Raw genomic sequence first — 26183 nt, 5'->3', positions numbered from 1 at the left:
CCCCGCTCGGCCCGGCCCCGCCCGCCGCGCACCTGCCGGGGGCCGGGGGCAGGCGGGGGGGCGGCGGCGGCCGGCCGTGAGCTCCGGCGGTGCCGCAGGAGGAGCAGGAAGCGCCGGGGCGAACCCAGCCTCGCCATCACATGACTCAGCAGCCGCCGCCGCCACCGGGCTGAGTCCAGCCGGGAGGGGGAAACCTGCCGCTGCTGCCGCCGCGATGAGCCCGCCGCCCCGCGGCCCCTGAGCCTTGAGCACCCCGGCCCGGCTCGGCTCGGCTCGGCCCGGAGCCCCCCCCCCCCCCCTCCGCTGCGGGGTTGCGGCGGGGGCTCCCCCGTTGCGGGGGGCTCCCCGGCGGCGGCTGCGGCGGGATACTATGCTCACCCGGGTCAAGTCCGCCGTGGCCAATTTCATGGGCGGCATCATGGCTGGCAGCGCGGGCGGCGAGCACGGCGGGGGAGGCGGCGGCGGCGGCTCCGACCTGCCCCTGCGCTTCCCCTACGGCAGACCCGAGTTCCTGGGGCTGTCCCCGGACGAGGTGGAGTGCTCCGCCGACCACATTGCCCGGCCCATCCTCATCCTCAGCAAAGAGACGCGCCGCCTGCCCTGGACCACGGGCTACGCCGAGTGAGTACGGCTCCGGCGGGCAGGTGGGGGGCGGCCGGGATCGCCCTGCTCCGCCCTGCCCTGCCCTGCCCTGCCCTCAGCCCAGGGGCTCGGCTCTTCTCCCCCTTCTTCTCCCTCCCCTCAAGGCCTGCACGGCGCCCAAGGGCAGCGGGAGCCGGTTTTGGGGCGGCGGGGGCGGGGGGGGGGATCTGCGGTGCCCTGTGTCCCCCCCAGGCGTTGGAGTCCCCCCAGGGAGGAGGGGGTGAGGCCGGAGCCCCGCCGGGAATGGAGGGGCTGTTGGCAGGGAGCTCGGCTTGTTGGGGGTGTGTGGATGCTTCCAGTTAGCCAGAAGGGCTGGGATGGGGTCTGGGGGCACCAGCAGGCAAGAAGTCACACAGTGGTGGCTGGTGGCTTCTTCCCAAAGTGCCCCCAGCTTGGGGGAAGACGTGAGGGACACGAGCTCTGAATTGATGGAAATAATCCTAAAAGCGGGCTTCCCCAGTTGCTCATTGCTCTGGTCTGTGTCGTGCTGTTTGCTTTGGAGGGTGCCCGGCTGGGACCGGTGGTAGCCCTGAGCGCAAGCGATGTGGTTGCACCTCAAGCACTGGCTGCAGGCAAAGGGCAGCACTCGTTTGGATGCAGCTCCTCGTCCCGCTGGCAAGGGCAGCGGCTGCAGAGGCAAGGCACGTCCTTGCACTTGACTCTTGTACCAGCACACGTTGCTGCTCTGGTGATGCTGGGAGCAGGGCCGAGTATTTGATGTCTCCCTGCTGCCGTCTCCAAGTCCTGACTGTACCGTGTCGTCCACGTCGCTCTTCCTGGCAGATTGCTGAAGTCCCACCAAAGGAGCTCTTCCAAGCTACCAGCTCTTTTGCCCTACTGTCTCTTTGGGCATCCGTGAATTCCCAGCAAAGCTAGTGCAAACGCTACAGCGAAGGCTTTGTGTTGCTAATGAGCAATTGTTAGCGTTATTTAAAAGGTTGATATGAGTTGCTGCATCATCGGGGATGCTGAAATAGGAAGGGAGTTATAAAGAATTTCAGATCGGATTGTTCTCCGTGGATTATTAAGGAATTGAATATGCTGCTGAGCGAATTCCCCAGGAACTATAAGTTTAAATGTTTAAAAGTAAGCTCTGATTGTTCTGCTACTATAATAGTCCCTTAAAAAGCAGTTCTTTACCAAAGCAAGTAAGTGCTGCTATTTTTAGCTTACGTGAGGTGCTGTGGCTTTCAGCGAGCAGCTGTAATTGCAGGTTGGTGACGGAGCGGGAGGGAGGCTCTCTGGCTCCCAGGTCTGCGCATCCACCGCTACCGGCAGCCTCTGCCCGGGACTGCCGGGGAAGGAAAATGAGGATGCTGGAAGGAGAAGGCTGGGAGAGACCCTGTAGCTGAAACCTACAGCTCGGGGGGAGTGTTTGGAGACAAGGTAGCCAGCTCTGGTAATAGTGAAAGGAGACTGTGCCAGGATCACTTTCAAATACTTCTTCTGAGCTTTGAGCAGTTTGGTTAATTGGGAGGCGTAATAAAGTTACTGGCCTTCTCCATTCCTACTGTTACCTCTGTGGAAAGAGATCAGCCTTTTGCTTTATCTGTTTGTTTTTCTTTTTTATCTCATCCCCTCCCAGTGCAGTCCTGGCTGCAGTAACTGACCCCTGTGGAGCAGAGCTCAAGGGGGGTACTGCTGCCTTAAGGGAAGAGAAGAGCTCGTGGAAGTGTTACCAGGCTGTTCCCAGAAACATCCCTCTGCGCTTCCAAAACGGGGTTTGGTTGTAACCAGATGTCAAAAAGCTCACTGTGCTGTAGCTAAGAAGAAAACAGTGCTACCAAAATGATGTTGTCATCCAAAGGCGAAGCAATGCAACAGACATAATGCACAAAGAAAAAGAAGGAAATGAGGACAAAATTGGGCTTTGCCAAATTTGACTTTTTTTTTTTTTCCCAACACTCCCCCCCTCAAGCTGTTACCAGGCTGTCTGAAAATAGTTGCAAGATTTACTTGGTGGTATATATTGAAAATATCTGTTTTCCTTTTGGAATGCATTTGAGTTATATAGAGGAAAATAAAGGGGAAAAAAAAAAAAGAAACAGGAAGGTCAAATTACTATTGTACATGTTCTTAAGTTTGTTTGCTCAGAGGGATGTGGGGGAGGAAGTACTTTTATACCATTACTTAGCACTGTGTTAGCATCTGTATTAGGGAAACTACCAGAGCAGTGCTTGCCTCTTGGTGCAGCACAAATTAGTGCTTGCAAGAATGTCAGGGGCAGGCTTGGTGTCCTCACCAGCAGCTGGTGACATGCAAAGGGCAGCGGTTTAATTGGTGTTTTACTAGTTTGTCGGCAGTGATAGCTCTGGGCACTGAGTTTTTTGTTCCTTGAAGTTAAGGAGAGGTTTGCTGTAGACCTGGGAGATGGAGATTTAGCCTTGGAGAAAGTGTGTGGTGCTTTAATTGCATCTTCACTGGTGTCAAGGGGCTGTGCACAGCAGGGTTGGAGTCACTGGATTTATGCTCCGTGGCTGGCACCAGTGCTTGTCTTGCTGTCTTTGGGAGGAAATTTTGGCTTGGAGAATAGATCACCTGGATGCCTTGGCTCGGGAAGGCATTTGCTGTGTTCATGTTCTTTAGTTGTAAAAGTGTGTTAGTGTGCTGATGGTACTGGAGCTCCCTCATGTCCTCGTGTCAGTGTTTCATCCAAGCTGGATAATGTGTTTTGGGGTTAGAGCTGGTTCTTGTGCTGGACTAAAGCAGTCCAAGCCCAACAAATATATATATGTTTTCAGGGACATTCTCTTGTTTCCTTGGTTCCCAAGTACAGGGATTTCTTACCACCTTAGAGAGCAATAAAGAAATCCACCCTATTATTTTTTTCCTTCTCCTTAGCATCTGTGTTACATGCCTGCTCATCAAACTTGTCCCCCTGGAACAAGCACTGGTCCTTCCCTTTTTCTATCTTTGCTCATACTGAGCCTTTTTTGTAATAGATATTTTTGCAATATTGCTCATCCATGTCATATATTTTAAGTAGGTAATTTAAAAATAAGTTATCTCTGTGGTGTTATGCAGTGAAATGTAAATTAGCATTTAATTTTTATTATTAGTTTCCCGTCTTTCAGTGTTATAATTATTATGCAAAGCACGTAGGCAGGCAAATGAAATCTTCAAAAACATTCCCAATACTAGCATAAAATACCATTGCTTCCTGAAATTTCAGTGGGAATCCCATAGGGAATCAGCTTTCCGTAGTGAGCAGACTGAAAATTGCCTTCCAAAACATCTGTCCTGTTACTCCCGTGGAAGACCTGAGACCCTGAATTTCAACTCTTCTTGATCTACAGAATAGCAGAAGGCAAGTAAATCTTCCAAAAAGAGATACTCTTCTACTGCAGGCAGTCTTCTAGTGGTTGTCAAACTCTATAGAAACACAGTGCAAGTTGTCCCACATCTAGTAAGCTTTTTAATTGTCTTTAGAGGTATCAGTTTGTTTAGAAACATATATATATATTTTTAAACCAAGGACATCCCTGGCATAACTCTGCTGAATGTGGTTAGCTAACACGCATCGGGAATGACCCAGGGAGTGAGCGGTCTGTTAACAAACATTCCTTTAAGTCTGCCTTTAATCCAGAGGGGTAAGGAGATTTGCTGCTCTCTGAAGAGTTCAGTGATTTATTTGAGTGAGGGGGGGAGTCCTGCCTGACGCTGCATTTGCTCGTTGCCCCCCACCCTCCAAAGGCATCTGTGCTCCAAGGCTGAAGAGCTCCTCTGATCTTCACCTCAAGCTGGTTTCTGAGCATCTGCTTGGATTGCCCTGTTACCAGGAGGAAAACTTCTGTAGTCCCTCTCTCCGCTTGGCTTTAGCGTGCTGTGACCTCTTTCCCGCGGTTTCTGCTAAGCTGCCGTCGGCCCCAGTGCTAAACTCCAAATGTAACCAGCCAAGTAGAGGCAGCAGCAGAGCTGGAGGACCTAGCATTAAACAGGTCGGGTGGTATTCATCTGTCTGAACTCTGCCTGTAACGTTATTTTTTCACCTTTTTCTCTATCTATCCTGTTCCTGCTTTGAACACAGAGCATTGGTAGGGTGGAGCAGAGCCTTCTTCTCCTGATTGAATTACCTGGAGTACATACAGCACATCAAACAAATAAATCCTACATTTGAAAGTGACAAAGAAATAGCCTTATTCTGGTGAAGTTGCAGAGAAACTGCAACTGAATAATGTTTTGTTACAGAAAAACAAAAGTTGAGTCATTTTTTCATCTGTATTGAATGTGGATGTGCATTTCTGGTGGTCCATAATTTAGTGCTGCAATTGCTTTTCTAAATAATGAGTCCTGGGAGTGGGATCATAGCTAGATTTTTCTATATCACATGCTTTCTTCTCTTCTCCCTGCTCTTACCTTCCAATGATTTCTTTGGAGACTAGTATCAAAAGGTGCCATTACATGCACTTCATAGAATATTTAAGGGAAATGTGGAAACAGGCTCAATCATATGTTGTCTGTGACTTTATGCAAGGGCTTGTTTTGCTTTTTTAATTTCTAAATGCCACTCTAGATATCTGTGCAGTTCCAAGTCATAATAGGTAGCTAGAAACTAGGCCTTTGTGGTGTGTATGCGTCTTGGCTTTATAAAATCAATTTATTATCCCAGCGGTGCCTTTGGTTTGATGAGCCACGAAGTCCGGGCTCTTTTTTTCCATAATGTTACATTTCGAAAGTCTTGCAGTGCTGTGGTTTCTCTGCTCTGCAGGCCTGCAGCAGCAATTACATCTGCTCCATGGTGAGGTGACTACTGGCCCATAATGGATGCGGAGTTGTAGGTGAATTATGACGACCGTGTCCTTCTGCAGTGTTATTATAGAGGAACGTTGTTACAGCAGTAACTTAAGGTTAAAATGAAAAAGGCAAAAGGTGGGAGGGAGAAGGGAAGCTTATGGATTTTATTTCCACTCCAAGTACTGGTTGTTTGGTAAGGCTGGTGATGTTGCATCATGTTTTCTCATGCTGTGTTACTTAACTTATAAGAAATGAATGTACGCAAGGATTGAGTGAAGGATGGTTATTAAAATCATTTCTACCCATTTTCAGTCGACAGAAATTTTAGGTCGGCACAATCAAGCCCAAACTTGTTGATTTTGGGGGTTACAATAACAAAGAAGTAGTTTTCCCCCTGAAGTACCTTTCCCATTCTGTCTAGACTGAACTGTTTATAGCAATGCTGAGCGTTGCAGTAACTCTCTGAGGCAGGTGGAAGCTCACCATGTCTGTGAGGTGGGATAAACCAAATCACAGAAACTGCTTGTCCTGAGTTGGGCAGCGTGGCAGCGGATAATGGAGGGCTTGCAGCTCCCGACCCCTTATTCTGATGCCCATTGCCTGTTAATAGCAGCATTTGGCTCCTGTGAATTGCAAGTTATGATCTGCTTTCTGGGAGCCAGTCTTTTGGACCGTCAGCTGGGAGCATGACTCATCCCCTGCCTGTAAACAGGTTTCTTGTATGTGTTCCGCTCGGTACAGATTTCAGGGGGATAGCGTGCCCGGAAAAAGGAATACCATTTTTGTCTTGTTCTGTTTGCCCTTTTCCTCAGGTTGAATACACAGAAATAATGAATTGCTTTCCTTTTTAAACTTCTAAAAATACTGTTTACTTTTTCCCCTATATATGGATAAAATCATGTTCCTTATTTTTTTTTCTGTAGTTCAGAAGACAGGGCTGAATAGGACCTGATGGATGAGCTAAAAATTCAAATCCCATATGTATACCTAAAGAAGCCTGAACGCTCTTCCTGTGAACGAATTATTCTTTTATGCATAATATAATCTTAACTTTAAATAAGAGTTTGGCAATGTGTATTAAGCCTGGGCCCATGTAAAACAGCCTACAGAAACCTCATGGTAGTTGTAAGAGCTTCAGAATTCCCTCTCCTTGTGTAAGAGCTGATGCCATAACATTTAATATTTATGTAATGGCTCTAATCTGCCAAGGGTCTTGCAAATAATAACTAAAGAACAGCCTCGGAGAAGAATATACACGTGCAAATCTGCAGCTTCAGATGAAGAAACTGAGGCAGCGAGGATAAGCTCTGACAAGGGGGGGGGGGAGTTTAAAAATGTGGAAAATGAGTCCTGTGTTCGAAGTTGCGTGCTTGGACGACACAATTTTTCCTGCCTTTCTGTGCTTGGCTTTTCCTATGTGGTCTCTGGTTTCTTCAAACTAATCGGGAGGGAGGGTGGGGGGGAAAGGGTAAATCATGTGCTCTGGTGTTTTTAATGTTGTCTAAATTGCATGCACGTGATTCCTAAAGAGACAAGTAGGAAATCCATCCCTCTGTGCTCTGTCTCGTGCTGCTGGCCCGAGGGGCTGAGGACTGGTGCTGTCTGGGGAGCTCGCTTGAGCTCAGTCCCAGCTCCCAAAATGGGAGGGCATCTGTGTCCTTCCGGGAAGTTTTGGCTTTTCCAGTTTCACTAGGCACTGGCAGTGGTCGGCGCGTGCTCTGGCTTGGCTCCTTTCTCTCTGATACAGCTGCATCGCTCAGGAAGGTACGTGCTATAAGGAAATCTGACAGGGCTGTGCCCTCAAGGGTGAACTTCTTCCAGCCCGTGACTGTGATCAAATGAAACATGCTTGCATTAGCCTTGAAGGGAAGCGGAGCTGCAAAGCACAGTTCATCCCTGTGACAGGACCCGTGTATTGCATGAGGAAGAAATACGGTTTGTGGGTTTAGGGACAGGCTGGTCAGTTCTGCATTGAGCTGCACCCTGAATGTGACTCTTGATTGAACTCGCTGCTCTAAAATGCAAGCCGCTGTGTGAGGCAACTCAGTGTTAACTGTGCTTTCTGTCATCTCTTAACTCTCTAAGGAGCTTTTTTCCTCCCAGTGAAGCGGGAGGAGGAAGATGACATGTAAGTCTTGGTTCCCACTTGGCCAGTTACATTCACCGAGTAGGGTTTACATTCAGGATGGCTACATGCAGTACGTGGCACTGTCCCCAGAGTTTCCTCTGCCCCCTCATTAGGTGGAGTGGAAGGGGTTGTGGTTTCAAGTGTTCGGTCTACAAAACTGTTGGAGATGGTGGAGAAGTCCAAGCCTGTGTCCAACCCCTGCAATCCAAACCCAACAGGCATGGGGTGGGATTTTTATTGCATAGGAGTTAAAGAGCTTGAAGAACACAAGAGGGGGCCATGGCAGTAGTGTTGCTGGTTTCACCTATGACCCTCTTGCATGGTTCCCCCTCTAAGCATCACATGTGCCTGTTGTATCCTGCCAAACATGCTCATAGGTGGAGGCAGCAGCTGACACTGGTGAATGCAGAGGTTGGAGTGAGGCTCTGAGCCTTGGTGTTGGCAATGTATAGCTGGGGAAAACTAAAATATGGATCCTGTGCACTGCTCCATACTCATGCTGATTCAAAATAAACAACCCCCCTGCACACACACGCCACGAATAAAAAATAAAACACAAAAGGGTTATCAGGGTTGCTGTGGCAGGTGTGCCTCTCTGGCATGAAGCAGAGTTCTCCTCTTATGGGATCCATATTTGATCATCTGTTACTATCACTTGTGTTCAGCTTCATTTAATTTCTTTATCTTTCTTTCCTTTAATACCAAAGGTCACTTCACACCTCACATTTGTGATGGCTGTGGTGGTGCTCCTCCCAGGTGGTTACCATCTCTGAGACAGGCAGGGAGCGAATGGGCCTGGTCCTCCATGAGGAAGCAGCAGTGTCGCATCAACCTCTTTCTCCTCTGGTGCAGAGAGATCAGGATCAGTCTGTCCCATTGGTTTCACTCCTGATGATGTAAGCTTGTTATTAACTTTGCTGGGCATCTCCTGTGCTGGAGGAGGAATGTTGTCAGATCCTGTTGGCTCCACACACTTTCTTCTCATGGAAGCAGACCCTGGGTCCTGATGGTCACCATGGCTGAGGTGGATAACCATTTCCATTTATTTTTATTTTTTTGCCTTTACCCCCATTTTCTTTTTTAACTTCTTCCATAAGATGTTTAATCCTGGCTGACTGTTTTTGATGCCATTCAGGCTCTGTCTTGTAGCTGTGATAGCACCCTGATACCATGAGCTGGTGCAGTTAGAGCTGGGCCTTGCTTTTCAGGGAGAGAGGGTTGTGGGAAGACTGGGAAGCCATGCACTGCATTGTGTATGTTTTCCATGTGGGATTCTGCTATAATAAGAGAAGAAACAGGCTGAGCTTTGATTGCATCTTTAGCTACTCTTGTTTTGCACTGTAAGCAATTAGTTTGGAGAGGGGGCAGCATCTGTGTGCTTTGGAGTAGAAGAGCAACTGCTGTTTGTAAGTCCATAGTGGTTTTGTGGACCGCATTCTGAAGTTTTGAATACTACTTCAGAAATCTTAAAGCAGAGTGTCCTGGACTGGCATTAGAGGTCTCCAAGGTTGTCTAGGGATCCTGATGTAGTCAAGTTTACAAAGTCTGCCTAGTTAAATTATTCTATTAAACTGCTGGTCCTGCAGCTAGGCTACGTTTATGCTGTCCTGCCCGTGCCTCTGCCCCTTTACACAAAGGTACCAACAGAGATGAGGTCTCTCTTTGCTCCTGCTCCTCCCATGAGCCCTTCCGAATTTCCCAGTCTGTTCTGTCCTTTATGTCCTGTTCTAATTTCTGCGCTCCAAGCTTCCTGCAGAGAGGTCCAAGAAATCCAATTCCAGCCAAGCAAGCTCTTTTATTTTATTTTTTTTGCCATCACTGATTCATTGAGACTAAGTGTTGTTTGTCTGTCTTCAGGTATGTGTCAGAGGCCTCCTTAGAAACAGATGACACATAGTGCATGGTTGTAATGTCACAAAATATCTACCAAGCAGAACTAATGGTCTGGTCTCTGAAGTCTGAAGTAGGATGGAGGACACATCTCCAACTCTTGTCTGGGACAGTGCTCTGTTTTGTAGAATAGTCTAAGGGGAAGAAACGTTATCCCTGTGTTCTCCTGAGGTCTCAGTACCTTCAGCTATAGCAGGTCACTGTGCGGACAGACGTGCTGCTGGCTGGGATCCGTCGGGTCTTCCAGAAATGGCAGCTTCAGCCTTTACCCAGCTGTGAAACACTTGATACACCTTCTCCGGAGTGAAACAGGATCCCTTGTGCTGCAAGCTGCCCGGCACTTGGAAGGCTGAGAAAATGCTGTAGGTATTGCTGCTCTGAGTATGGAGGCTTTTTGTTAGGTTTTGGAGGATGCAGTTTGACAGATCAGTGAGGTTTCCCAAAGTGGCAATGATCATGAATGAAATGATTATGATGATGGTTGTTATTTAATTCCCCCTCCTACCCTCCTGAGGGAAGTTGCCTTTTTTTTTTTCCTTGGTTGTCAACTTTTTTCCTTTTTGGTTGGTCATGAGGAGGAGAAAATGAGAAGCTGTGAGTCTGATAGCGAGAAGCAAGGCTTCCTGTAGTATCTGGTTGGGAAGTATGTTCCTGAAATGGCTGCAGGCCCCAGGGCTGTCACCGGGAGCCGAGCCCTGTCCCGTGAGCGCAGTTTGCAAATTGTTTCAAGGCGAGAGCCACTGTGTTCAACCCATCACATCCCGGCTGTCTGCCTGCACATGCCAGGCTTGCTGAGCAGCACGAAAGTGCGCAAGGGTGCACTTTTCCTTGCACCTCTGTTAGTTTTAGGAGATGTGCTGGGGGTTTAGTGCCCCCCTTGCCCTCAGACCCCATTAATTCCCTTGCTCAGCTTCTGTGCGAGCTCCCTGGCATTTAGAGTGCAGGTCTTAGGTTTTTGTTTATTTGTTCAGCAGTATGTGATGCTTTGCAGAAGTCTGTGCAGTAAAACTGAGTTCCTTAAATGACTGCTTATAAGCGAGTGTGGTTTTTGGTGCCTTTTTTTTTTTTTTTTTGAAACAGCATTTTAGAGAAAGTGTTTATTTGTTTGTTTTTACCCAAATCTATTTTATAGGTCTTTGTTTCAGGTGTGAATGCTGATTTTTTTTTTTTTTGTGCTAAAGTTGAATCGCACAGTTCAAACTAGTTTTTGTTTCTCTATGCTGCACTTATTTGTAGGTGTCTTGATTGAAAAAGGAAATTGTTTTCCCCCACCCCACACTTCTTTCCAAGGACTTCCTCATTGGATTTTAGTTCAAACTTTTAAAACTTTTTCTTCAGAAATTTTAAGACCCATAGAGTGAAACCTGCGCAGTGCGTTTGGTGCAGCTGAGGATGGAGTATACCTCTCGACTGATATACTCGGGTAGGTATTCAGAAATGAGAAATACTGATCTTAAAGCTAACTCTAATGAATATGGTTGCTTAAATCATCACATACATCAGAGCTTTTTGAGTTGTTCTAAAATGAGCAATTTCAGAATATTTGCAGAATATAAATATTTTCTTCCCATCTTCCCTCCCTTCCCACAAAAAAGTTTTTCAACCATTATCTTACATCATCTGAAAGCAAGAACTTAAATCAGGCACACGTGCTCTAGCCCAATATTATCAGGAAATACGATAGATGAGAAAATATATGTGATGACTTCTTTAGGCTGGGGCTCCCTCCAGTGTACTTCTCAATGTCATTTTAAGGTCTCTGTCCTTCTCCAGTAGTGCAAAGCTGGGTATTACAGCTGAACGAGTGCCTGCAGCAACCCCTCTGGCATAATCCCCTAAAACCCAGGTCTGTGGATTGTAATTCTATTAGCTGTTAATCAAATGAAGTCGGGAAGAATGCAGCTGGCATGCAGGAATGTGGGAAGTTCTCTATCTCTGGCTGTAATCCTGCTTTTAGAGGAAAAAAAGTTATAGGCTAATGTGATTAACTGTAATCCCATTCTTGCTGGGTTTGACAGAAGTGCCTGATGCCTACATCACCAGCTAGCTCTATGGAGCACCCGAAGGGCTTCTGTGGAGGGGCTAGCGATTGTTTTGCTACTCAGCTGGTTGTCTTTGAAAAAAAGACAGTGGCAAGAGAGAAATGAACTGTCATATCTGGCGCTTTGTTTCTACTCTTTGTTGTTCAGCGTAATTTAGAAATCTGAAACCAAGAGGATGGAAGTGGAAACATAAAAGGAGCATAATCCTTTCAGGTAGCTGTGTATGTTTAAGCACGGGCAAGAAGCAGTTTATACTTACACACTGCAAGTTACTCTTCGGAGCTTTGTAGACCAAAGGCTTACGTTAAATACTATTATTTGCTAATATGTTACTGCTAATGACCAAATTGCTATTTTATAAATATATATATATAATTAATTAATGCAGACAAGGAACCAGTCTCTTAATAAAAGCTGCAACTTTGCCTGAAGTGAATGACCTGGGGTGTGTGTTTTTCCTTTTAGTGCAAAGGGGGCAGATATGCTGACTTCTCTTGAGAGGCTGGTTTGAAGTGTTTGCAACCCTGCTGGGCTAGGAGAGAGGTAGGGCTCTTCATGAAAGGAATGGAAAATGCCTCTGCTGTGTGTAAGTGCAGCAGAGCACAATGAGGTGCTCTGGGGACAAAGATCATCTTTTTGCTGTGTGAAACGCAAAGTGCAACCTGAGATGGATGTCTTTCAATGCCACATCATTTGCTAACAACAACTGGTCGCATTCAAAGGTTGGGTGCTGTCTGGGGGCAGGTGGTGGCCTCTGGGAGCAGTGGGGTCCTCGGTACCACCACTGCTGGGGACTGTCCCAGTTTCCAGGGGACTCGAAGGATGAAGTATGAGGAAGCTGTGGAAGCAGGCAGAAAGGTGTCTTATTCACACCTTGCTCATTTGCTGGACAAATTGAAAATAAGTGTGGTTAATCTGAGTCAGATGCTACGTGAGACTTCTAGAGTGAATTCTGGAGAGGAGTGAGACCTAAAGACTGAGCACATTGCTTGCTTAAGCAGCAAATTAGAGATGTGCAGTTTCTCTCAGTCTCTGCATTGTACTGAGTTGAGGCTTCCCCTTGTCTCCCCATCATGTTCCCTCCCCTACCAGTGTGTGTATGGTCGTGTTAGGTTGGGGAGGCTTGGTGGTGGCTGCCCCAGGTCCTGGGGAGAGCAGAGTAATGCAGGCCCCACTGAAAGGATGGCCAAGTCCAAGCTGTGACATGCCCATCCAGCTCCCTGAAGGAATGCAAAGTGGGAGCAGAGTCACCGAGTCGGCTAAAAAGGAGTATTAATTTTGTCTTCGGTGCTTAGTTGGCCTCAGGTGTCAGTCCCCTCATGGCAGTTCAAAAGTTTGCAAAAGGTAGGAGGGGTGGGAGAGACGATGCTGCAACTGCAACAAAATGCTGTAGTGCTAATCCTGTCACCAGTTAGGTTTAGTCAATTTGGTATTTGGAGAGGTTGTGCCAGACTGCCTTGTTTACACTTAGTTTAATTACATGTGTAAAGCATGCTGCTTCTCTTGCAGTTGCTTACAGAAGTTTGGTACATGGTGTTAGTGCTGTGTTCCTTCACAGCTTCCTCTACTGCAAGTACACCTCTTGAGGCTATCGTGTAAATAAATGAATGGCTTTAAATAAAGAAAGAAAAGCAACAAATAGTTGAAGGGAAAGTTTTTGTTCTTCTTTCATCTTTGAAACTTTGCCGTGTTTCCTGTAGAATTTGGAAAGACTAGCTGAGTAACTAGGTGGATGTAATTTTGGAGAAATGCAGTGGTGGCTGGCAAAGCTGATCTGAGCTAGTTACACAGGTATGCATTTTGAAATTACCGTAGCCCCTTTAGAATCCTTCTAGAGAGCTACCAAAAATAGTTGCTCAGGGTGTAGTCAAAAAGCCAAAGAAAATGTTAGAATACAAGGGAAGTGGGATGCAATAGTGGAAAATAAATGCAGACTTCTACAGAGGCAATTTAAAACAGTGTTGAGAATAGTGTTCACCCTTAATTATGGGCAAAGCTTAAAAGGAGAAATAATGACTATGGAAAAAGTAATTAGGAAATGCAGAGGAGTTGCAGGAGAAGGAATAGAAATCAAGCTTTATGAAACCAGGAGAGAGCACACTGAAGGCAGGCTAAATATTTTTGTGTCAGGGGAATCGTTTAACAGGAATGGAAACCCCTATCACAGGCTGTAAGCGGTGATAAAAGATGATTCTTCTCTCTGTAACTTAGAGTTATGTGGACAGAGCTTGTTGTGTGAGGACACACAGTGGTGAAAGGCCTGTGACAGGTCAGGGCCTTCTGTGTCAGAATGCCTAGAGGCCTTGGATCAGTCAGTGAAACTAACATTAGAGGTAGGTGTCATGAAAACCCAGAGGCTTTTTAATGTGTTTTAAGGAAGATATAACCTCTCACGCTCTGCTGCTTGGCAGATGACTCTACTGGGCATTGAGGGAATTGCTGTGCTGTGGCTGGGTTCATTCCTGCATTAACCTGCCATTTCTCACAGTTCCACTGGGAATAACGAGTCTGCAGCTGAAAGCAGGGTGCAATTAGGGGGGCGCAAACTGAGCCACTCTGAAAAATCCTCCCAAGTGTGGTTCTATTTGGAATGACAGTCCAATCTGTGGGAGAAGGCCCTTCTGTGGAGACTGAAATTGAAAATGGCAGCATGCACTGTATTGAAAAGCAGTGTGTAGATATTCTGCATTGGAAGGAAGTTCCTTCTCAAACAGAAGCTCTTCCAAGGGTAGGCTGGCAAGTCTTTGTTTTAGTAGTCCATAGTTAAGTACTGCAGAAAGCAATTTTTTTCGTTTGAAGATGGATGTGCTTATTTTATGGAATCCTAAAATAAGAGCTTTTCCCAAGCTCTGTAGCATCTTATTCTTCATCTTTCTGTTCTTGTGCAATATTTTAGCCTGCATTCCTGAAACGAAACGCAAAAGAAATAATATATGCAACTAGCTGTCCTGTTCTTTTTCTGGACGTGCTGTTGAGACCCTGCTCTCTGACAGTGTGACAGAGCTGTGAGCTTCCACGCCGCTCTCGCCAGCCTTGCAGGAGTGCCACTAGGAAAAGACTTCAGCAAATAAAATAAACCTACTGCACCAGTAAGCAGTCAAGCATTGTTACAGACAGGTTATAAGGCTGATATCACAAAGGTGCATGAGTAGCAAATGGAATAGTCAGAAAGAAACATTCAACAAATAGCTCTCTCTGGAGGAATGGCAATAGGGTCTTCACTTTTAAAATGAGAATGGGGTTTGAAAAGTATTTCCTGTGTGAGGGTTTTAACAAGACCTGAAGGAACCAAAATATCTCCAGTGAAAGTCATACTAGCAAGCAGCATGGGGCAGGCAGGGTTTGCTCTTGGCTGAGAGGTGCTTGCAGTACAAAAGCACCTAGCAGTGGCATGTCACGCAGCAGAGTGAGGGGTATAAGTCATGTATGGAGCTAACGTCGCATTTTGCAGGAGAGCTCATCTTAACTGGAATTAAAAGGATGTTTGTGTAGGCAGAGATGGGGGCAGTGTTATTTCAGGGAATGGAAAAACACAGTGGAGTTTTCATACAGCAGGCGTGAAGTAAGCTTGTTTGGGAACGCTGCTGCTAGAGTGTCTTCATGAGCTATTACTCTCTTACGTGTGAAATAGTGAAGCAAGCATTGTATCTATAGATAAGGGCTTACGCAATATTCTTCAGCAGACTTAGTTGTAAATCAAATGGAAAACAAACCTGGTAAGCTGTGTGAATTTAGCTGTGCAGAAAGTCAGCCTTTGGGGATATGGGAGGAAATGTGATTGCAGACTTATGTCAAAAGAGTTTTAACCTGTTGTTTGAAGAAACAGCATGATATCTGAACAAAAACCTCAGATGTCAGAAATGTGTAATACACTTCCAGGTAGCTGTATAATCTGTGGTTACACTTTCCAGGAGACTTGATCTGCTTTGGGTGTCTTGTAGGAAAGGAATCCCTTCCTCCTGTGCTTGCAGCCCTGCAGGATGGAGAGTTACAAAAGCTTTAATTTTGTAGCAGTTCTGTTAATTTTTGTGGGCAAGGGAGCTAGTGGTAACATGCCTCTGGAATGGGAAACTGGATCTGTGTTGTTCATCTGAGGAGAGGAGGGATGCACTGTAGAAAGCGTTGGCTTCCCAGTCTCTTCATGTGGTTGGTAGGATGTCTTCAGATCTCCATCGTGTATGGAGGGGTGATGTGACTGCAAAGCTGACTTCTGTGCATCTCTTTCTATGTGTTTCATGGACCCAGTTTCTATTACTGAAAAGTGAAATGTGGCCACCAAACTGCCAAGTAGTCTGACAAGGTACTTAGGGAAATATCTATTTGTCTCAGTCAACTCAGAATAGAAATTTGGTCTAGAAACCTGGAAATAAAAAACTGACACCTGATTGAAGTCTAGGACCGTTGTTAGTGTTTCTCTATTACAAATGCAGACTCTGTGTGTGAGCACCTGCCTTACCTGGTAGGAGCAGCTAGGGAAAATACACCACAGCTGAGAGTGTAGGTTTCATCTGTCTGTATTGGCAGTGACCTGTGACATGATATTTTCAAAAAGGAAATTATTCTGTTGCCTTCAAGAAGACCATTTTAGGCACTTCTATTTTAAAGAAAGCAAATTCATGGTCTTGTAAACAAAAGCCTTTATGCATTCAGAGCATGCCCCACAGGCTGTAGGTCTTGGAGACCTTGAAAGGGTTTTGTTTTCTTGTGCCTGTTACTTCACTTTGTCCCTTCCCATCAAATTGATCACTTGAAATTAGCCACTGTCTGTTTTTCAACAAACAGAAAACTTATAATTATATCTTCATCTAAGAGTGCTGACACACTTTGAGTACCTGTTGAGATAGGAAAGCCACATTACTCTACTTTCCAGCTGGATAGATCATCTGGTGTGATGGAGAAGTGTAATTCATGAAGTACACCCATGACCTTTGATCCTTTTAATTAATTGTGTGGTGAATCAGAGCATAAAAGAGGAGAATCATCTTGGAAGAGAGCCAATATTATTATTGTTATCCTCTGGCAGCTTTCAATCTGTGATGTCCAGCATGACCGTGTTGTCCATTTGACCTGCACAGTGGTGTTTTAGGGACAAGGAAGTTACCGCACATTGATTCCTCAGACTTTGCCAAGCTTTTGAGGCCCAACCCACAGACCAAGAAGCCTTCCTCCACTAAACCAGCGGGCAAATCACACAGCTGCGAGGTGGTGGTTTGCAACTCGAGTGCTCAGTGCTTGCTGTAGGGAGAGCCCTGCTTCATCAGAAGAGCGCTCTGGTTGCTTCTCAAGCTGTGCCTGTGTATAAAACACTTGGAACAGAAGTTATCATTAATTGTTCATTCCTTTATTTACCAATATATTCTGTAACCACGATGGATCAGTGAGTATTTTTCAGCCAGAATCAGAAGACCAAACCTTGAAATATTTTTTTTCCATTTACTCCCAACCCACATTCTTCATCTGTCCCTGCTTCTTGAGTCCTCAGAAAAGCCATCATCAGCATTACCAAAGTCTTCGCAAGGAACAAACTGCCAGTGGATGAAAAACAATTGTGAAACCACGCTGGGTCAGAATAGCATATGTTCACATTAAATGTTTAGAGAATAGAGTTGTAGGAATCCCTGAAACCTACATATGCTCTGAATGCAACAGACTCAGTCCAGAGCAGTAGAGCTATCACAGGAATTGTGTGGGTGACTCTGAAGAGCCGTTAACACCCGGATGCTTTCCTGCAGACAGTCGGTAAAGGACTGGAACTCTCTGTTTTTAGCAGGAAAGCATCTCTTGTGTCTTCCCACTTTCTTCCTGCCCTCAATCCTCCAGTTATTCTGAAAAACAAACAAAAAAAGGGAGAGGGGAAAAAGAGTATAAATATGAACTTGAGAAATTGAACTTGTTGCAGCTCTCCTGGATCTGCATAATGGATAATGGTAGAGATACACATATGCATAATAGTAGGGATATCTCAAGATACGCATAATAGCTTCATGGCGTGGCTTGTAATTATACCCCTCTCTCCAGCTTCACCCTCTTCTTTTCTAGTGTGTCCTTTCTCTTGTTATCTCACAAGCTATTGACCCACTTCTCTTGCCTCCTTGTGACCTATCCCGTGTTCTGTCAGCAGGCTGTTTCTTTCTGACTTTTCATCTTTGTTTATCTGTATTTAGTTTGGAGTTTTCTGCATTTGCTCATTTCTGAAGAAATGTATACGTACCTGGGTGAAAATACTGGGCAAAGTTTCAGCTCTATCAATTGGTCTCATAAAAGATGCTATTACTGTCTGGAGAGCCAATCTGGAGAGCTAATATTATTTTGATGGTGAGCTATTTTAAGCCACAATCAAAAATAAAATAAACCTCTCATTTCATTGTTAAAAGAAAAGCATGCCACTGACTTACTGTAAGTCTCCTGGAAAAAAAGCTAATGGAATTAAGTGCTGTCTGTGCACTCCCAGATGGTGAAGCTAGCAAAGGTTACACTTGTGTAAAGCTCTCCTAGTCTCTCAGAAATAGTTACAATATGTAGGATGCTTCACTAGTATTAAAACAACTCTTTCCATAACAGAGCTGCTTCCATTGTCAAATCTAATTGTTACAACTGCAAATTCTAGTGATCCTTATTTATGTTGCATTTTAAGATCCTTGTTAAAGCCATAAGCATTTTGTAATTTTAGAATAAGGGTGTATTTGTTGAGAGTGAAACACGAGTGGTTCCTATAGGTTCTCCTTCTGCTACAGAAGGAAAATGCGTATTTTCCTCTCTCATTCTAATTTCAGAGTCTGTTTCCAACCACTGCCACCATGCCTTCTGTTGCTCAGGACCTGGCAGGGAGATGGGAAGTGTAGGAGGACAGGCAATTGATGTTTAATCCTTCATCTGTTTTCTAATTTATAGCAGGGATGATTATACATGCATCTAGAGCAAATAGGCACACATGCATATGCTAAATAGAGATACATTACAGTTTTCCTGCTGCAGACACATACTGTAATATCTTTTGGGACCTCCTTGGTTTGGGGCTGGTAAAACTCCTTATTGTGCATTTTCATTTCTACACCATTCTTACTGATGAGAAAGTTTTGATGAAGATTAAGTGATTGAGCTGTCTTGCTTCTTATGAGATTTTGTTGAACTGTTGCTACTTAGTTCAAATTTGGGCTTTTCTGATACTGAGTAATTAGAAAGTCTGAGGGGTGCTCCCAAAGTGCACACTCAAGGCTCCCCTACTCCCTGGTGGCACTTGCCAGCAGAGCTGGGTGCTGCACAGGGTGCCACGCAGCTCTGCTCGTGTGAAGAGAAGGGCAGAAAGAAATGTCTCCATCCTCGCATGAAATGTACATATCTTTAATGACAGTGAGTTGTTTATGCATTAGTGAGCATTTCCTGCCTTGGTAATGGTGATTATCGTTGTGCAGCAGTGCTGTCACTGGAGCTGCTGCCAGATTGGCCTGTAAATCTGCAGAGACTGCAGTTAGCAAGGAAAGTCTATTAAAATGATAGAGACTTGCTTTACAGGACTTCTTTTACTTATCGATATTTCCAGATAACAAACAGCATCTGTACTCTCCGACTTAATACTCTGTTTTGAAGTCATGGGCCATTTTTTAATCACCTTAACAGAATGAGAGGTGGCCATCAAGAAAGCTATAGGGACGTACCCAGCAGGAGTGTTTGCAGGGTAGAACAGATCACTTCAGCAAAGACATCTCAGCTCTCCTCCATGGGGAGTTCAGCAGAAGCACGGGGATATTGAGCTGGTGTGCTCCCAAGGAGGAGACAGCCAAAGAGGGGACCATGCAGTAGGTTTTAGAGATGAACTGCTGCTCAGCATAAGTGGGGAGAGCTATGGGTTTTGATAGTTTGGGCCCTGCTTACGGGTTTGAGAAGTCTATGAAGACACCTGGTGTTGTACAGACAGCCTTGGCATATCTCTGCATTCATAACGTGCCCCAGAAGTACAGGGTGGGTAAGATTTCTGCCTCTGCGTATTGTGCTGTTGGGGTACTGGGTGATGTTCTGATGTCAGCATCCTTTAGAGGATGTTGGGAAAATTGCAAATTGAAGAAGAAGGCTGATAAAGGTATTCAAAAGATGGAGAAGGTGCCTTATAGCAGGAGACTTGGATGTAATCTCTCGTTGGCCAAAAAAAAGAGTGAGAAATGATCTGATTAGGGTTATAAAAATATTTACAGGGAAAACACATTGTTAAGGGATTCTTTCAATCTACTGGAGAAAGGTAGAAAAGGAGCTGAGGTCTGGAAGTTAAAACTTAATTCGAATGTGAAACTCAAGTCTTTCATGGGGTGGTAGGTAATTCAAGGTTCTGTCAGGTGAAGATGAACCTTCTCAGCTGGTGAAGGTCCTGTTTTGGGGTTCTAACCTGAGGAGTGAATACTCCTGAGAAACCAGAGTTTCTGCAAACACAAATTACTGATGTTGGTTCAGAGATACTTCAATCACATATCAAGATCTGTGGTAGCTTAGAGGTCTGACTAGACAATGAACTTCTGGCCTCAAACCATTTTATAAATATATTTTTTAGAAAAGCTGTTTTAATAAATGAAACTATTTTGATAGCAATTATCTCTTCTGGTTATAGCACTTGACTAAAGTGAGTCTTCTACGTGCAACTGCTCAGCCTTGCTTACCTGGCTCTGATTATGTATTGTATCAGCCTTATTAGTAGCTATGGTGATGCTTGGCACTTCCACCCATTTAGCAAAGATTATCTCAGCTGGGGTTGTAATTAAGCAGGTAGCCAATTAGTTGTCAAACCCCCAAATGCCGTGTGTGTGTACACAATCGAAGTGCAAGGTGGTCCTTGCACTGGTTTCAGAGTTGTGGAAGGCTGCGTAGCCGTACCCCGCCGCACCAGCCCCCAAGAAGCGTTTGCAAAGCGATGCGGCTGCAGCGATGCTTGCAGCTTTACCCTGTGTGAAGGGGCAGCTGTCCCACTCCAGAGGAGCAGCAGCCCATAGCTAGATGCCAGCAAGGCTGAGATTTACAAGTGATTCTTGAGCATTTCTCAAAACCGACCTGAAAAACACCTGTCTGAAAGGATTCTGCAAAAGTGTATCTTTGGCAGACCAGGGTTTCAAAAAACATTTTAATTAGGGGGTGCCTGTACTTGGAGCAGTTATATTTCTGATGGGTTATTTACTGCATTTTCACATCTACCCTGGAGCTGTTTTGACTGCTAGAAGAACACTGATTTATATTTTGGTTAATTTTGATTAATTAAAGCGAGCTTTTGCGTCACCCCATTTCCTTTTCCCCTTGATTTCCTTTTATTTGGCCCCCAAGGGGTTACAAAATATCCACCAGCTTTCTGCAGTATCTACATAAATACTTAATTGTGAGGTGACTGTATTAATGGATTTTCTTCTTCCTTATTTTAGTTTAATTTGTGCGTGTCATTTACTAACATGAGCAACGAACAGAAAAGCCTGCCTAGGGTGTTGTTCTGTTTCTCTTGTGAGAAACAATGTCTAGGGAGCCTCGTGTCTTTCTGTCTCCCTGTCTAAATATATTTATACATAAGTGTAAATATATTTATAGATATATCTGCATGAATATGTATGAGTGTTTATACACATAGATACATGTCTTAGAGTGAGTTTCCATCAAGCTGTGACACATCAAAAGAATCAGCTATCTGGACATCTCACGTGTGCTGGGAGCAGAGGAGCAGCCTTGAGGACAGCTGGCTGGAGGCAGGGCTGATGTTTTAACCTTCTTGCTGTCGTTGTAAGGCTGGTATTTTCATTCCAGACTGTCTTCCCATTATCTTACTACAGATAACAAGGGTTGGAAATACCGTAAACGGAGTGGAAAGATTCAAGTGTAGGATACTTTCCTTGAATCAAAATCTGTTTTAAAATCCAACTGCCTTTTTTAAAAAAACTCTATGGGCAAGATGAAGCCCAGTGATTTGAAGGAGGGAAGCATGGTTGATTATCTCGTCTACTAGAGGTCAATCCACAGTTGGAAGTTCTTTGGAGGATAATTTCAGCCAAACTTCTCCAAGGATCATGACTCTGAGTTGAGTACTCCCAAATTTATTGAAAATGCATGGGCACTGAGAGAGCCAGAACAGGAAAACATGATTTGGAGGAAGTTGTGGCAATATCTTAATTTTTCCATTCTCTTTGGCCAGGCATGATTGTTGGTCAGAATGGGCATATTGGCCAGTGAGTCAGCACATGCTTAGCTGGGATTCGAACAAAACACAGGCAGACTCTGCCCCTGCGAGGAAGGATGTGCAGAAGGAGCTGGAATTAATCTTGGAAGATAAAGGATTGTTTTGTAAGAGAACAGGAGCTCAGCTTGCACCTCCCAAAAGGTGAAGGCTCCTGGTGCTTCTGCAGTCAGCTCAGCTAGCCCACTGGTGGGACTCAGCGTCGTTTTCCTATACTGCTGTCTCTTTCTGAAGGAAGTAAAAATCTTATATGATGAATAGGAGGCTTTAACATTCTGCCATTTAGAACTATGTGAATATTTGGTTTCACATGAAGAGTTTCTGTATCTCAGTGTTAGTAGTAGGAGAGCATTGATGGCATCATTTCAGTCTTTTGCAGTCACTGCGGAGGAGACAGTGAAGCCATTTACTGACCTTCAAGGGAGCATCACTGCCCCTGGTTCCTAATTATTGATGTGTCAAAGTAAGGTCTGGTTTATATCCCAGGGCAGAAATAAAACATATCAGAAATAAGCTTTTTTAGCATTATGTTGAAGTGTAATCTATTCTTAATGGAATTCTTTTTATAACTTGCTAGACTATGCATTTAAAAATATTGATTCGAGGACTTCAGAGGTTCCAAGTGAAAAGATATTTTATATGCTACAAGATGAGGATAGTACCCATTTTATGTTCCAGTTTGGTTTATGGTGTTAAGAAAATGCAGGGATTAGAGATATCTTCCTTTTCTTCCTGATCAAAAATTTAGAAATGAAGTTAAATAGTAATAAAAAAGTAGAAAAGCTGGTGATAATTACTTGTGTTAAAATAGTTTATGCTCCCAAATGCTTTCTGGATCATTTATTTCTGAACTTGGAAATCAGCTAGCTACAAACCTAAACTGTTTTGCTAAGTTTTTTGGTTTTGTTTTCCAATTGCAGTACTTGCTTCGTGTGGAACACCTATAAGATTTTGCAGATTGTTGTTCCAGGTTCAGAAAAAAAATGTCCTGTACAGCAATCAGCACCTTTGGATTTTAAAAATAAGCATAAGCTAACAAAATATGCAGTAAAAATACATACTGTCCATACTAGACTTAGTATCATGACTTAGCAGAGGTGATTATAGCCATCATCAGATGTAACCTAGCATCATGGATTTGAAAGTTTAATGCTGCTTGACCTCTTCCGAAGTTCAAACACCTGGGGCATTTTCTCTAGGTACGGAGCTGTATTTATCACTTTGATCCGTGGCAGTAATGATTTTATTAAGAACAGGATGGCCGGGAATAAATATTTTATACTCATGTTACCTGAAAAATCAGCGCAGATTAAATTTATAAAAAGGTTCTGCACATATGGTAGCAGATATCTTAATCAGTGTGCATTAGATCTTACTATTTCTATTTTTTTCTAATGGAGTGCTATTACAAAATGAGAGTTTAATGGTGAAATTGGAAAAGGATGTATGGGGTCAAAGCTTAATTTCTCAAAGGTCCACAGGAGTGTGATGCTAACTGTTCTGTAAATGGTTCTCTGTCCCGTGACATGTGGCCTGGCTCACGGGAGGCTCTCGTGTTTCTTTAGGGACCTTTCATGTTGTTGGGATGACGTACCTCATGGTGCGGGCTTGAGACCAGTTTGCTGTGCGTACTGATTTGTAGTCCTGTAGCAGAGCGTGCCATTTGGTGTCTGGACATAGAGCGTGCCATGTTGCTAAAGGGCTAATCACGATTGTCTTTAGCAAGCGGGAAGCCTACCATTTTTTGTTTTGTCCTCGGATCTCTTTTGTTGTAGTGAAAATGATACAAAGAGTTTCTCTGGTATCACTATAACTGTTTGTTGGGAGCTCGTGGTGCTAAGGCCGGTGTCATGTCCAGAGAGACCTGTGGGTGGGGCATGGAGACATTTATCATCAGGTGCCCAGGAATTGCTGAGTTGCTGCCAGGACAAATCCTGTAGGTGTGAAGTATCAGGAGAGCCACAACAGACTCGGAAGGGGTGGCACAAAGGAATTTCTTCTGGGAGGCATCTGGGAAGGGCTGGCAGTCCTTTGGGAAAGGGGTGTGTGTGTGCTCCGCACTGTTGCGTACCCCAGTTTTCCTTCTCAGTGCTTTGCTCTTACTACTAAAGGAAACACTACCATGATGTGAATAAAGGGGTTCTCCTAAGGTATGGGAGAAGGTGTCCTACTGTGGCTGGGATGACCAGGGAGGGCCCTGGCTAGCCCAAGCATTGTACCCCGGTCTTGCTCGGTCAGAGAACTGGAGAGGTGAGCAGCCTCTCATTGGAGGTACAAGAGCAAACCAAACCTTAAAGGCTGTTTGGGCTGTGACAGGAGCAGGGAAGGTGGCAGGCCAGGTGGGACCTGAAGGGACTGTGCCCTTCCCCCTTGCACAATGCCCGGGCTCCCAGGCTTGTGAGGCTGTGACTGCTGGGTGGCTGTGCTGGTCCCCCCAGCACCTTCATGGAGACTGCTTTAGCCCTAGGAGGCAGTGGTGAATACTGTTGTAATTGTCAGGTAGGTATGGGGACTAGAGACTAGATTTTAAAATCCCCCTCGTGCTGGGAAGTGTTCTTCTTTCTTTCCGCTGCGTGGCTGTCTGCTGTGGTATTTTGTGTTGTCCAGCTGGTGTAACAGCTCTGACCAAGGCAGTGGGAGGCAATGTGCAGGTGAGCAGGAAGAGGGGGAAAAAAAAAGTTTCATAGAAAAAAATGGGCTGCATTTCTCCTAATCTGTAAAGAAGGAGAGGAAATGGTTAATAATAACTAATAATGTGTGTAGATATAAGCAATAAAGAGAAGAGAAAGCCAGGCAACTGCAGATGGAGGAGGTAAATGGAGTGGCTCTGGGGAAGCCTTGCTTGGGTCAGTAGTGCCTGAGGCTTGGGTGATGGCCGTGGGAGGGAGCAGTGAGCATGGGCTGACTGGGAGGAGCTGCAGCAAGCAGCTGATCCACAGGCTGGGTTGATAGTGGGTGATTGCTAGATTGATCTGCTAATCACTGTTTTTGTTCAGTCAGTGCTGGAAAAGTGTTTCAGAGCACTGCAATCTGTCATTCTTAATGGCAAATGAACCCTTTCGTCCCTTACGGCTTCTTTAGTAGTGGCTTGCAGGTGCTGTGCCAGCTGAAAGCAGAGGTCGGGCTTGCTGCGGAGAAGTTGCATCTGTTTATCCCACCGTGATGGGATGCAGAGATTGTCCTTCAGATTGCGTTATCCGCGTTAAGTGGTTCATCTGGCCACAGGCGTGTGATGACAGCTGTTAAAGTAGGAAGGTGCAGAGCAGCAGTGCTGTGCAGAGCTGGGGGATAAAAATTAGAAATGATCTGACTGAGGTGAGTTGCTTAAAAACGTAGGTTTCTTAACGTAATTCCAAGCTGGTCAGACAGGCTGCATGGGGGAAGAGACGTTGGGTTTGTTGTCATTAAAGAGCTGGGGAAAGGAGGAAGCAAGTGGATGCAAAGGAGGGAAAGCAAGGGCTGTGATGTGGTCTGGGTTAATATAATTGGAAGGTGTTACACAAACAGGGCAGCAGCCTGGTGGCTGGCATAATGAGGGCAGAAGGGATGCCTTGCAGGCCAAGACTTGCTGTGTGGGCTGTTGGTGTGGCTGTGTGGAGAGGGGCAGTGGAACAGGTCCCAAGCCTAGTGTCTCCATTGTTTTGGCTGAGTTTTGGGTCACAGTGTCTAGCAATCCCCAGACAGTACCTGCTCCCGGTAGGTGGTATGGATAAGGCCATCCTGAGGCACAGCAGAGTGGAGGGAAGAGAGTTTTAGGTGTACAGTGGAGTTGTTCTGTGCTACTTCAAAGAGGCTTGGCATCATTGTATTCACTCAGGTGGACAATAGTTGTAAAAAGCAAGAGACAAGAGGACGGAAAGGCAGAGCAATTGGAAAACAGACTACAGAGAAAGGTTGTGCTCTACAGACTGTGAAGGGTGAAGACGGAAGACTCAGCCACAAGCTATGAAGAAAGTTTTCTACTTGACACAGCCTCAAGAGTCAAGAGCATGCTTTTATCAAAAGCCAACAAGAAACTACAGAAAGACTATAAGGGAGATTATCTCCACTTCAAGCACGTTAACTTCCTAATAATTGCTAACAAGATGTTGGGGTAGCAAGCATAAGGTGGCAACGTTGGTCAGTAGGGATCAGTCATTCTTCAAGTTTCTTCACAGCTGTGGTGAGAAGATGGCAGCATGTCAGTACAGAGCTGGGCCTGCCATGCTTTGGGTTTGCCCTTTTCTGGGTTGAGTTTTAGAAAGCGCGTATCCTCCAAACCAGTGCATATACCTCGTTCTTGCCATGAAGTCCTGTTTTTCTCACCTCAAAGATTTTGTAGTATAACTACTGTTGTACCACACCTGGATGGGTGGACTAGTGGTGGGAAATGAATTGAAGAGTGGACTCAGAAGTTTCTACTGGCCTCTCATCAAGGGGGCAAAATATCTTTCATACCGTTTAAGTCTAGAACCAAGTAGGATTTATCACTTCGATATTGCAGAGACCTGGAAAGGGAAAATCAGATTTGTATAATGGTTTTAGAAAGTGTTTAGGATCAAGTGTCTTTACC

General features: G+C 45.1%; 1 protein-coding gene and 1 long non-coding RNA gene across 3 annotated transcripts in view; one reads left to right on the top strand and one right to left on the bottom strand.

The window, feature by feature from the left end:
* The window catches only part of LOC118170478, a 3368-nt gene extending 2871 nt beyond the window's left edge, over nt 1-497 (bottom strand). Inside the window, exon 1 of the long non-coding RNA XR_004752737.1 lies at nt 379-497. This is a non-coding gene — a long non-coding RNA (uncharacterized LOC118170478). The remainder of the gene's footprint in view (nt 1-378) is intronic.
* The window catches only part of PPM1H (protein phosphatase, Mg2+/Mn2+ dependent 1H), a 134117-nt gene continuing 107979 nt past the window's right edge, over nt 46-26183 (top strand). The window contains exon 1 of one of the 2 annotated variants that reach the window (XM_035332725.1): nt 46-621. In XM_035332725.1, the coding sequence (XP_035188616.1) occupies nt 371-621 (251 nt within the window). In that variant the 5' untranslated portion in view covers nt 46-370. The remainder of the gene's footprint in view (nt 622-26183) is intronic. The other variant, XM_035332715.1, reaches the window with a different exon arrangement.

Source organism: Oxyura jamaicensis, chromosome 1, assembly GCF_011077185.1.
Source record: "Oxyura jamaicensis isolate SHBP4307 breed ruddy duck chromosome 1, BPBGC_Ojam_1.0, whole genome shotgun sequence".
NCBI classification, from domain to species: Eukaryota; Metazoa; Chordata; class Aves; order Anseriformes; family Anatidae; genus Oxyura; species Oxyura jamaicensis.
This window is presented reverse-complemented; position numbering and strand designations above follow the sequence as displayed.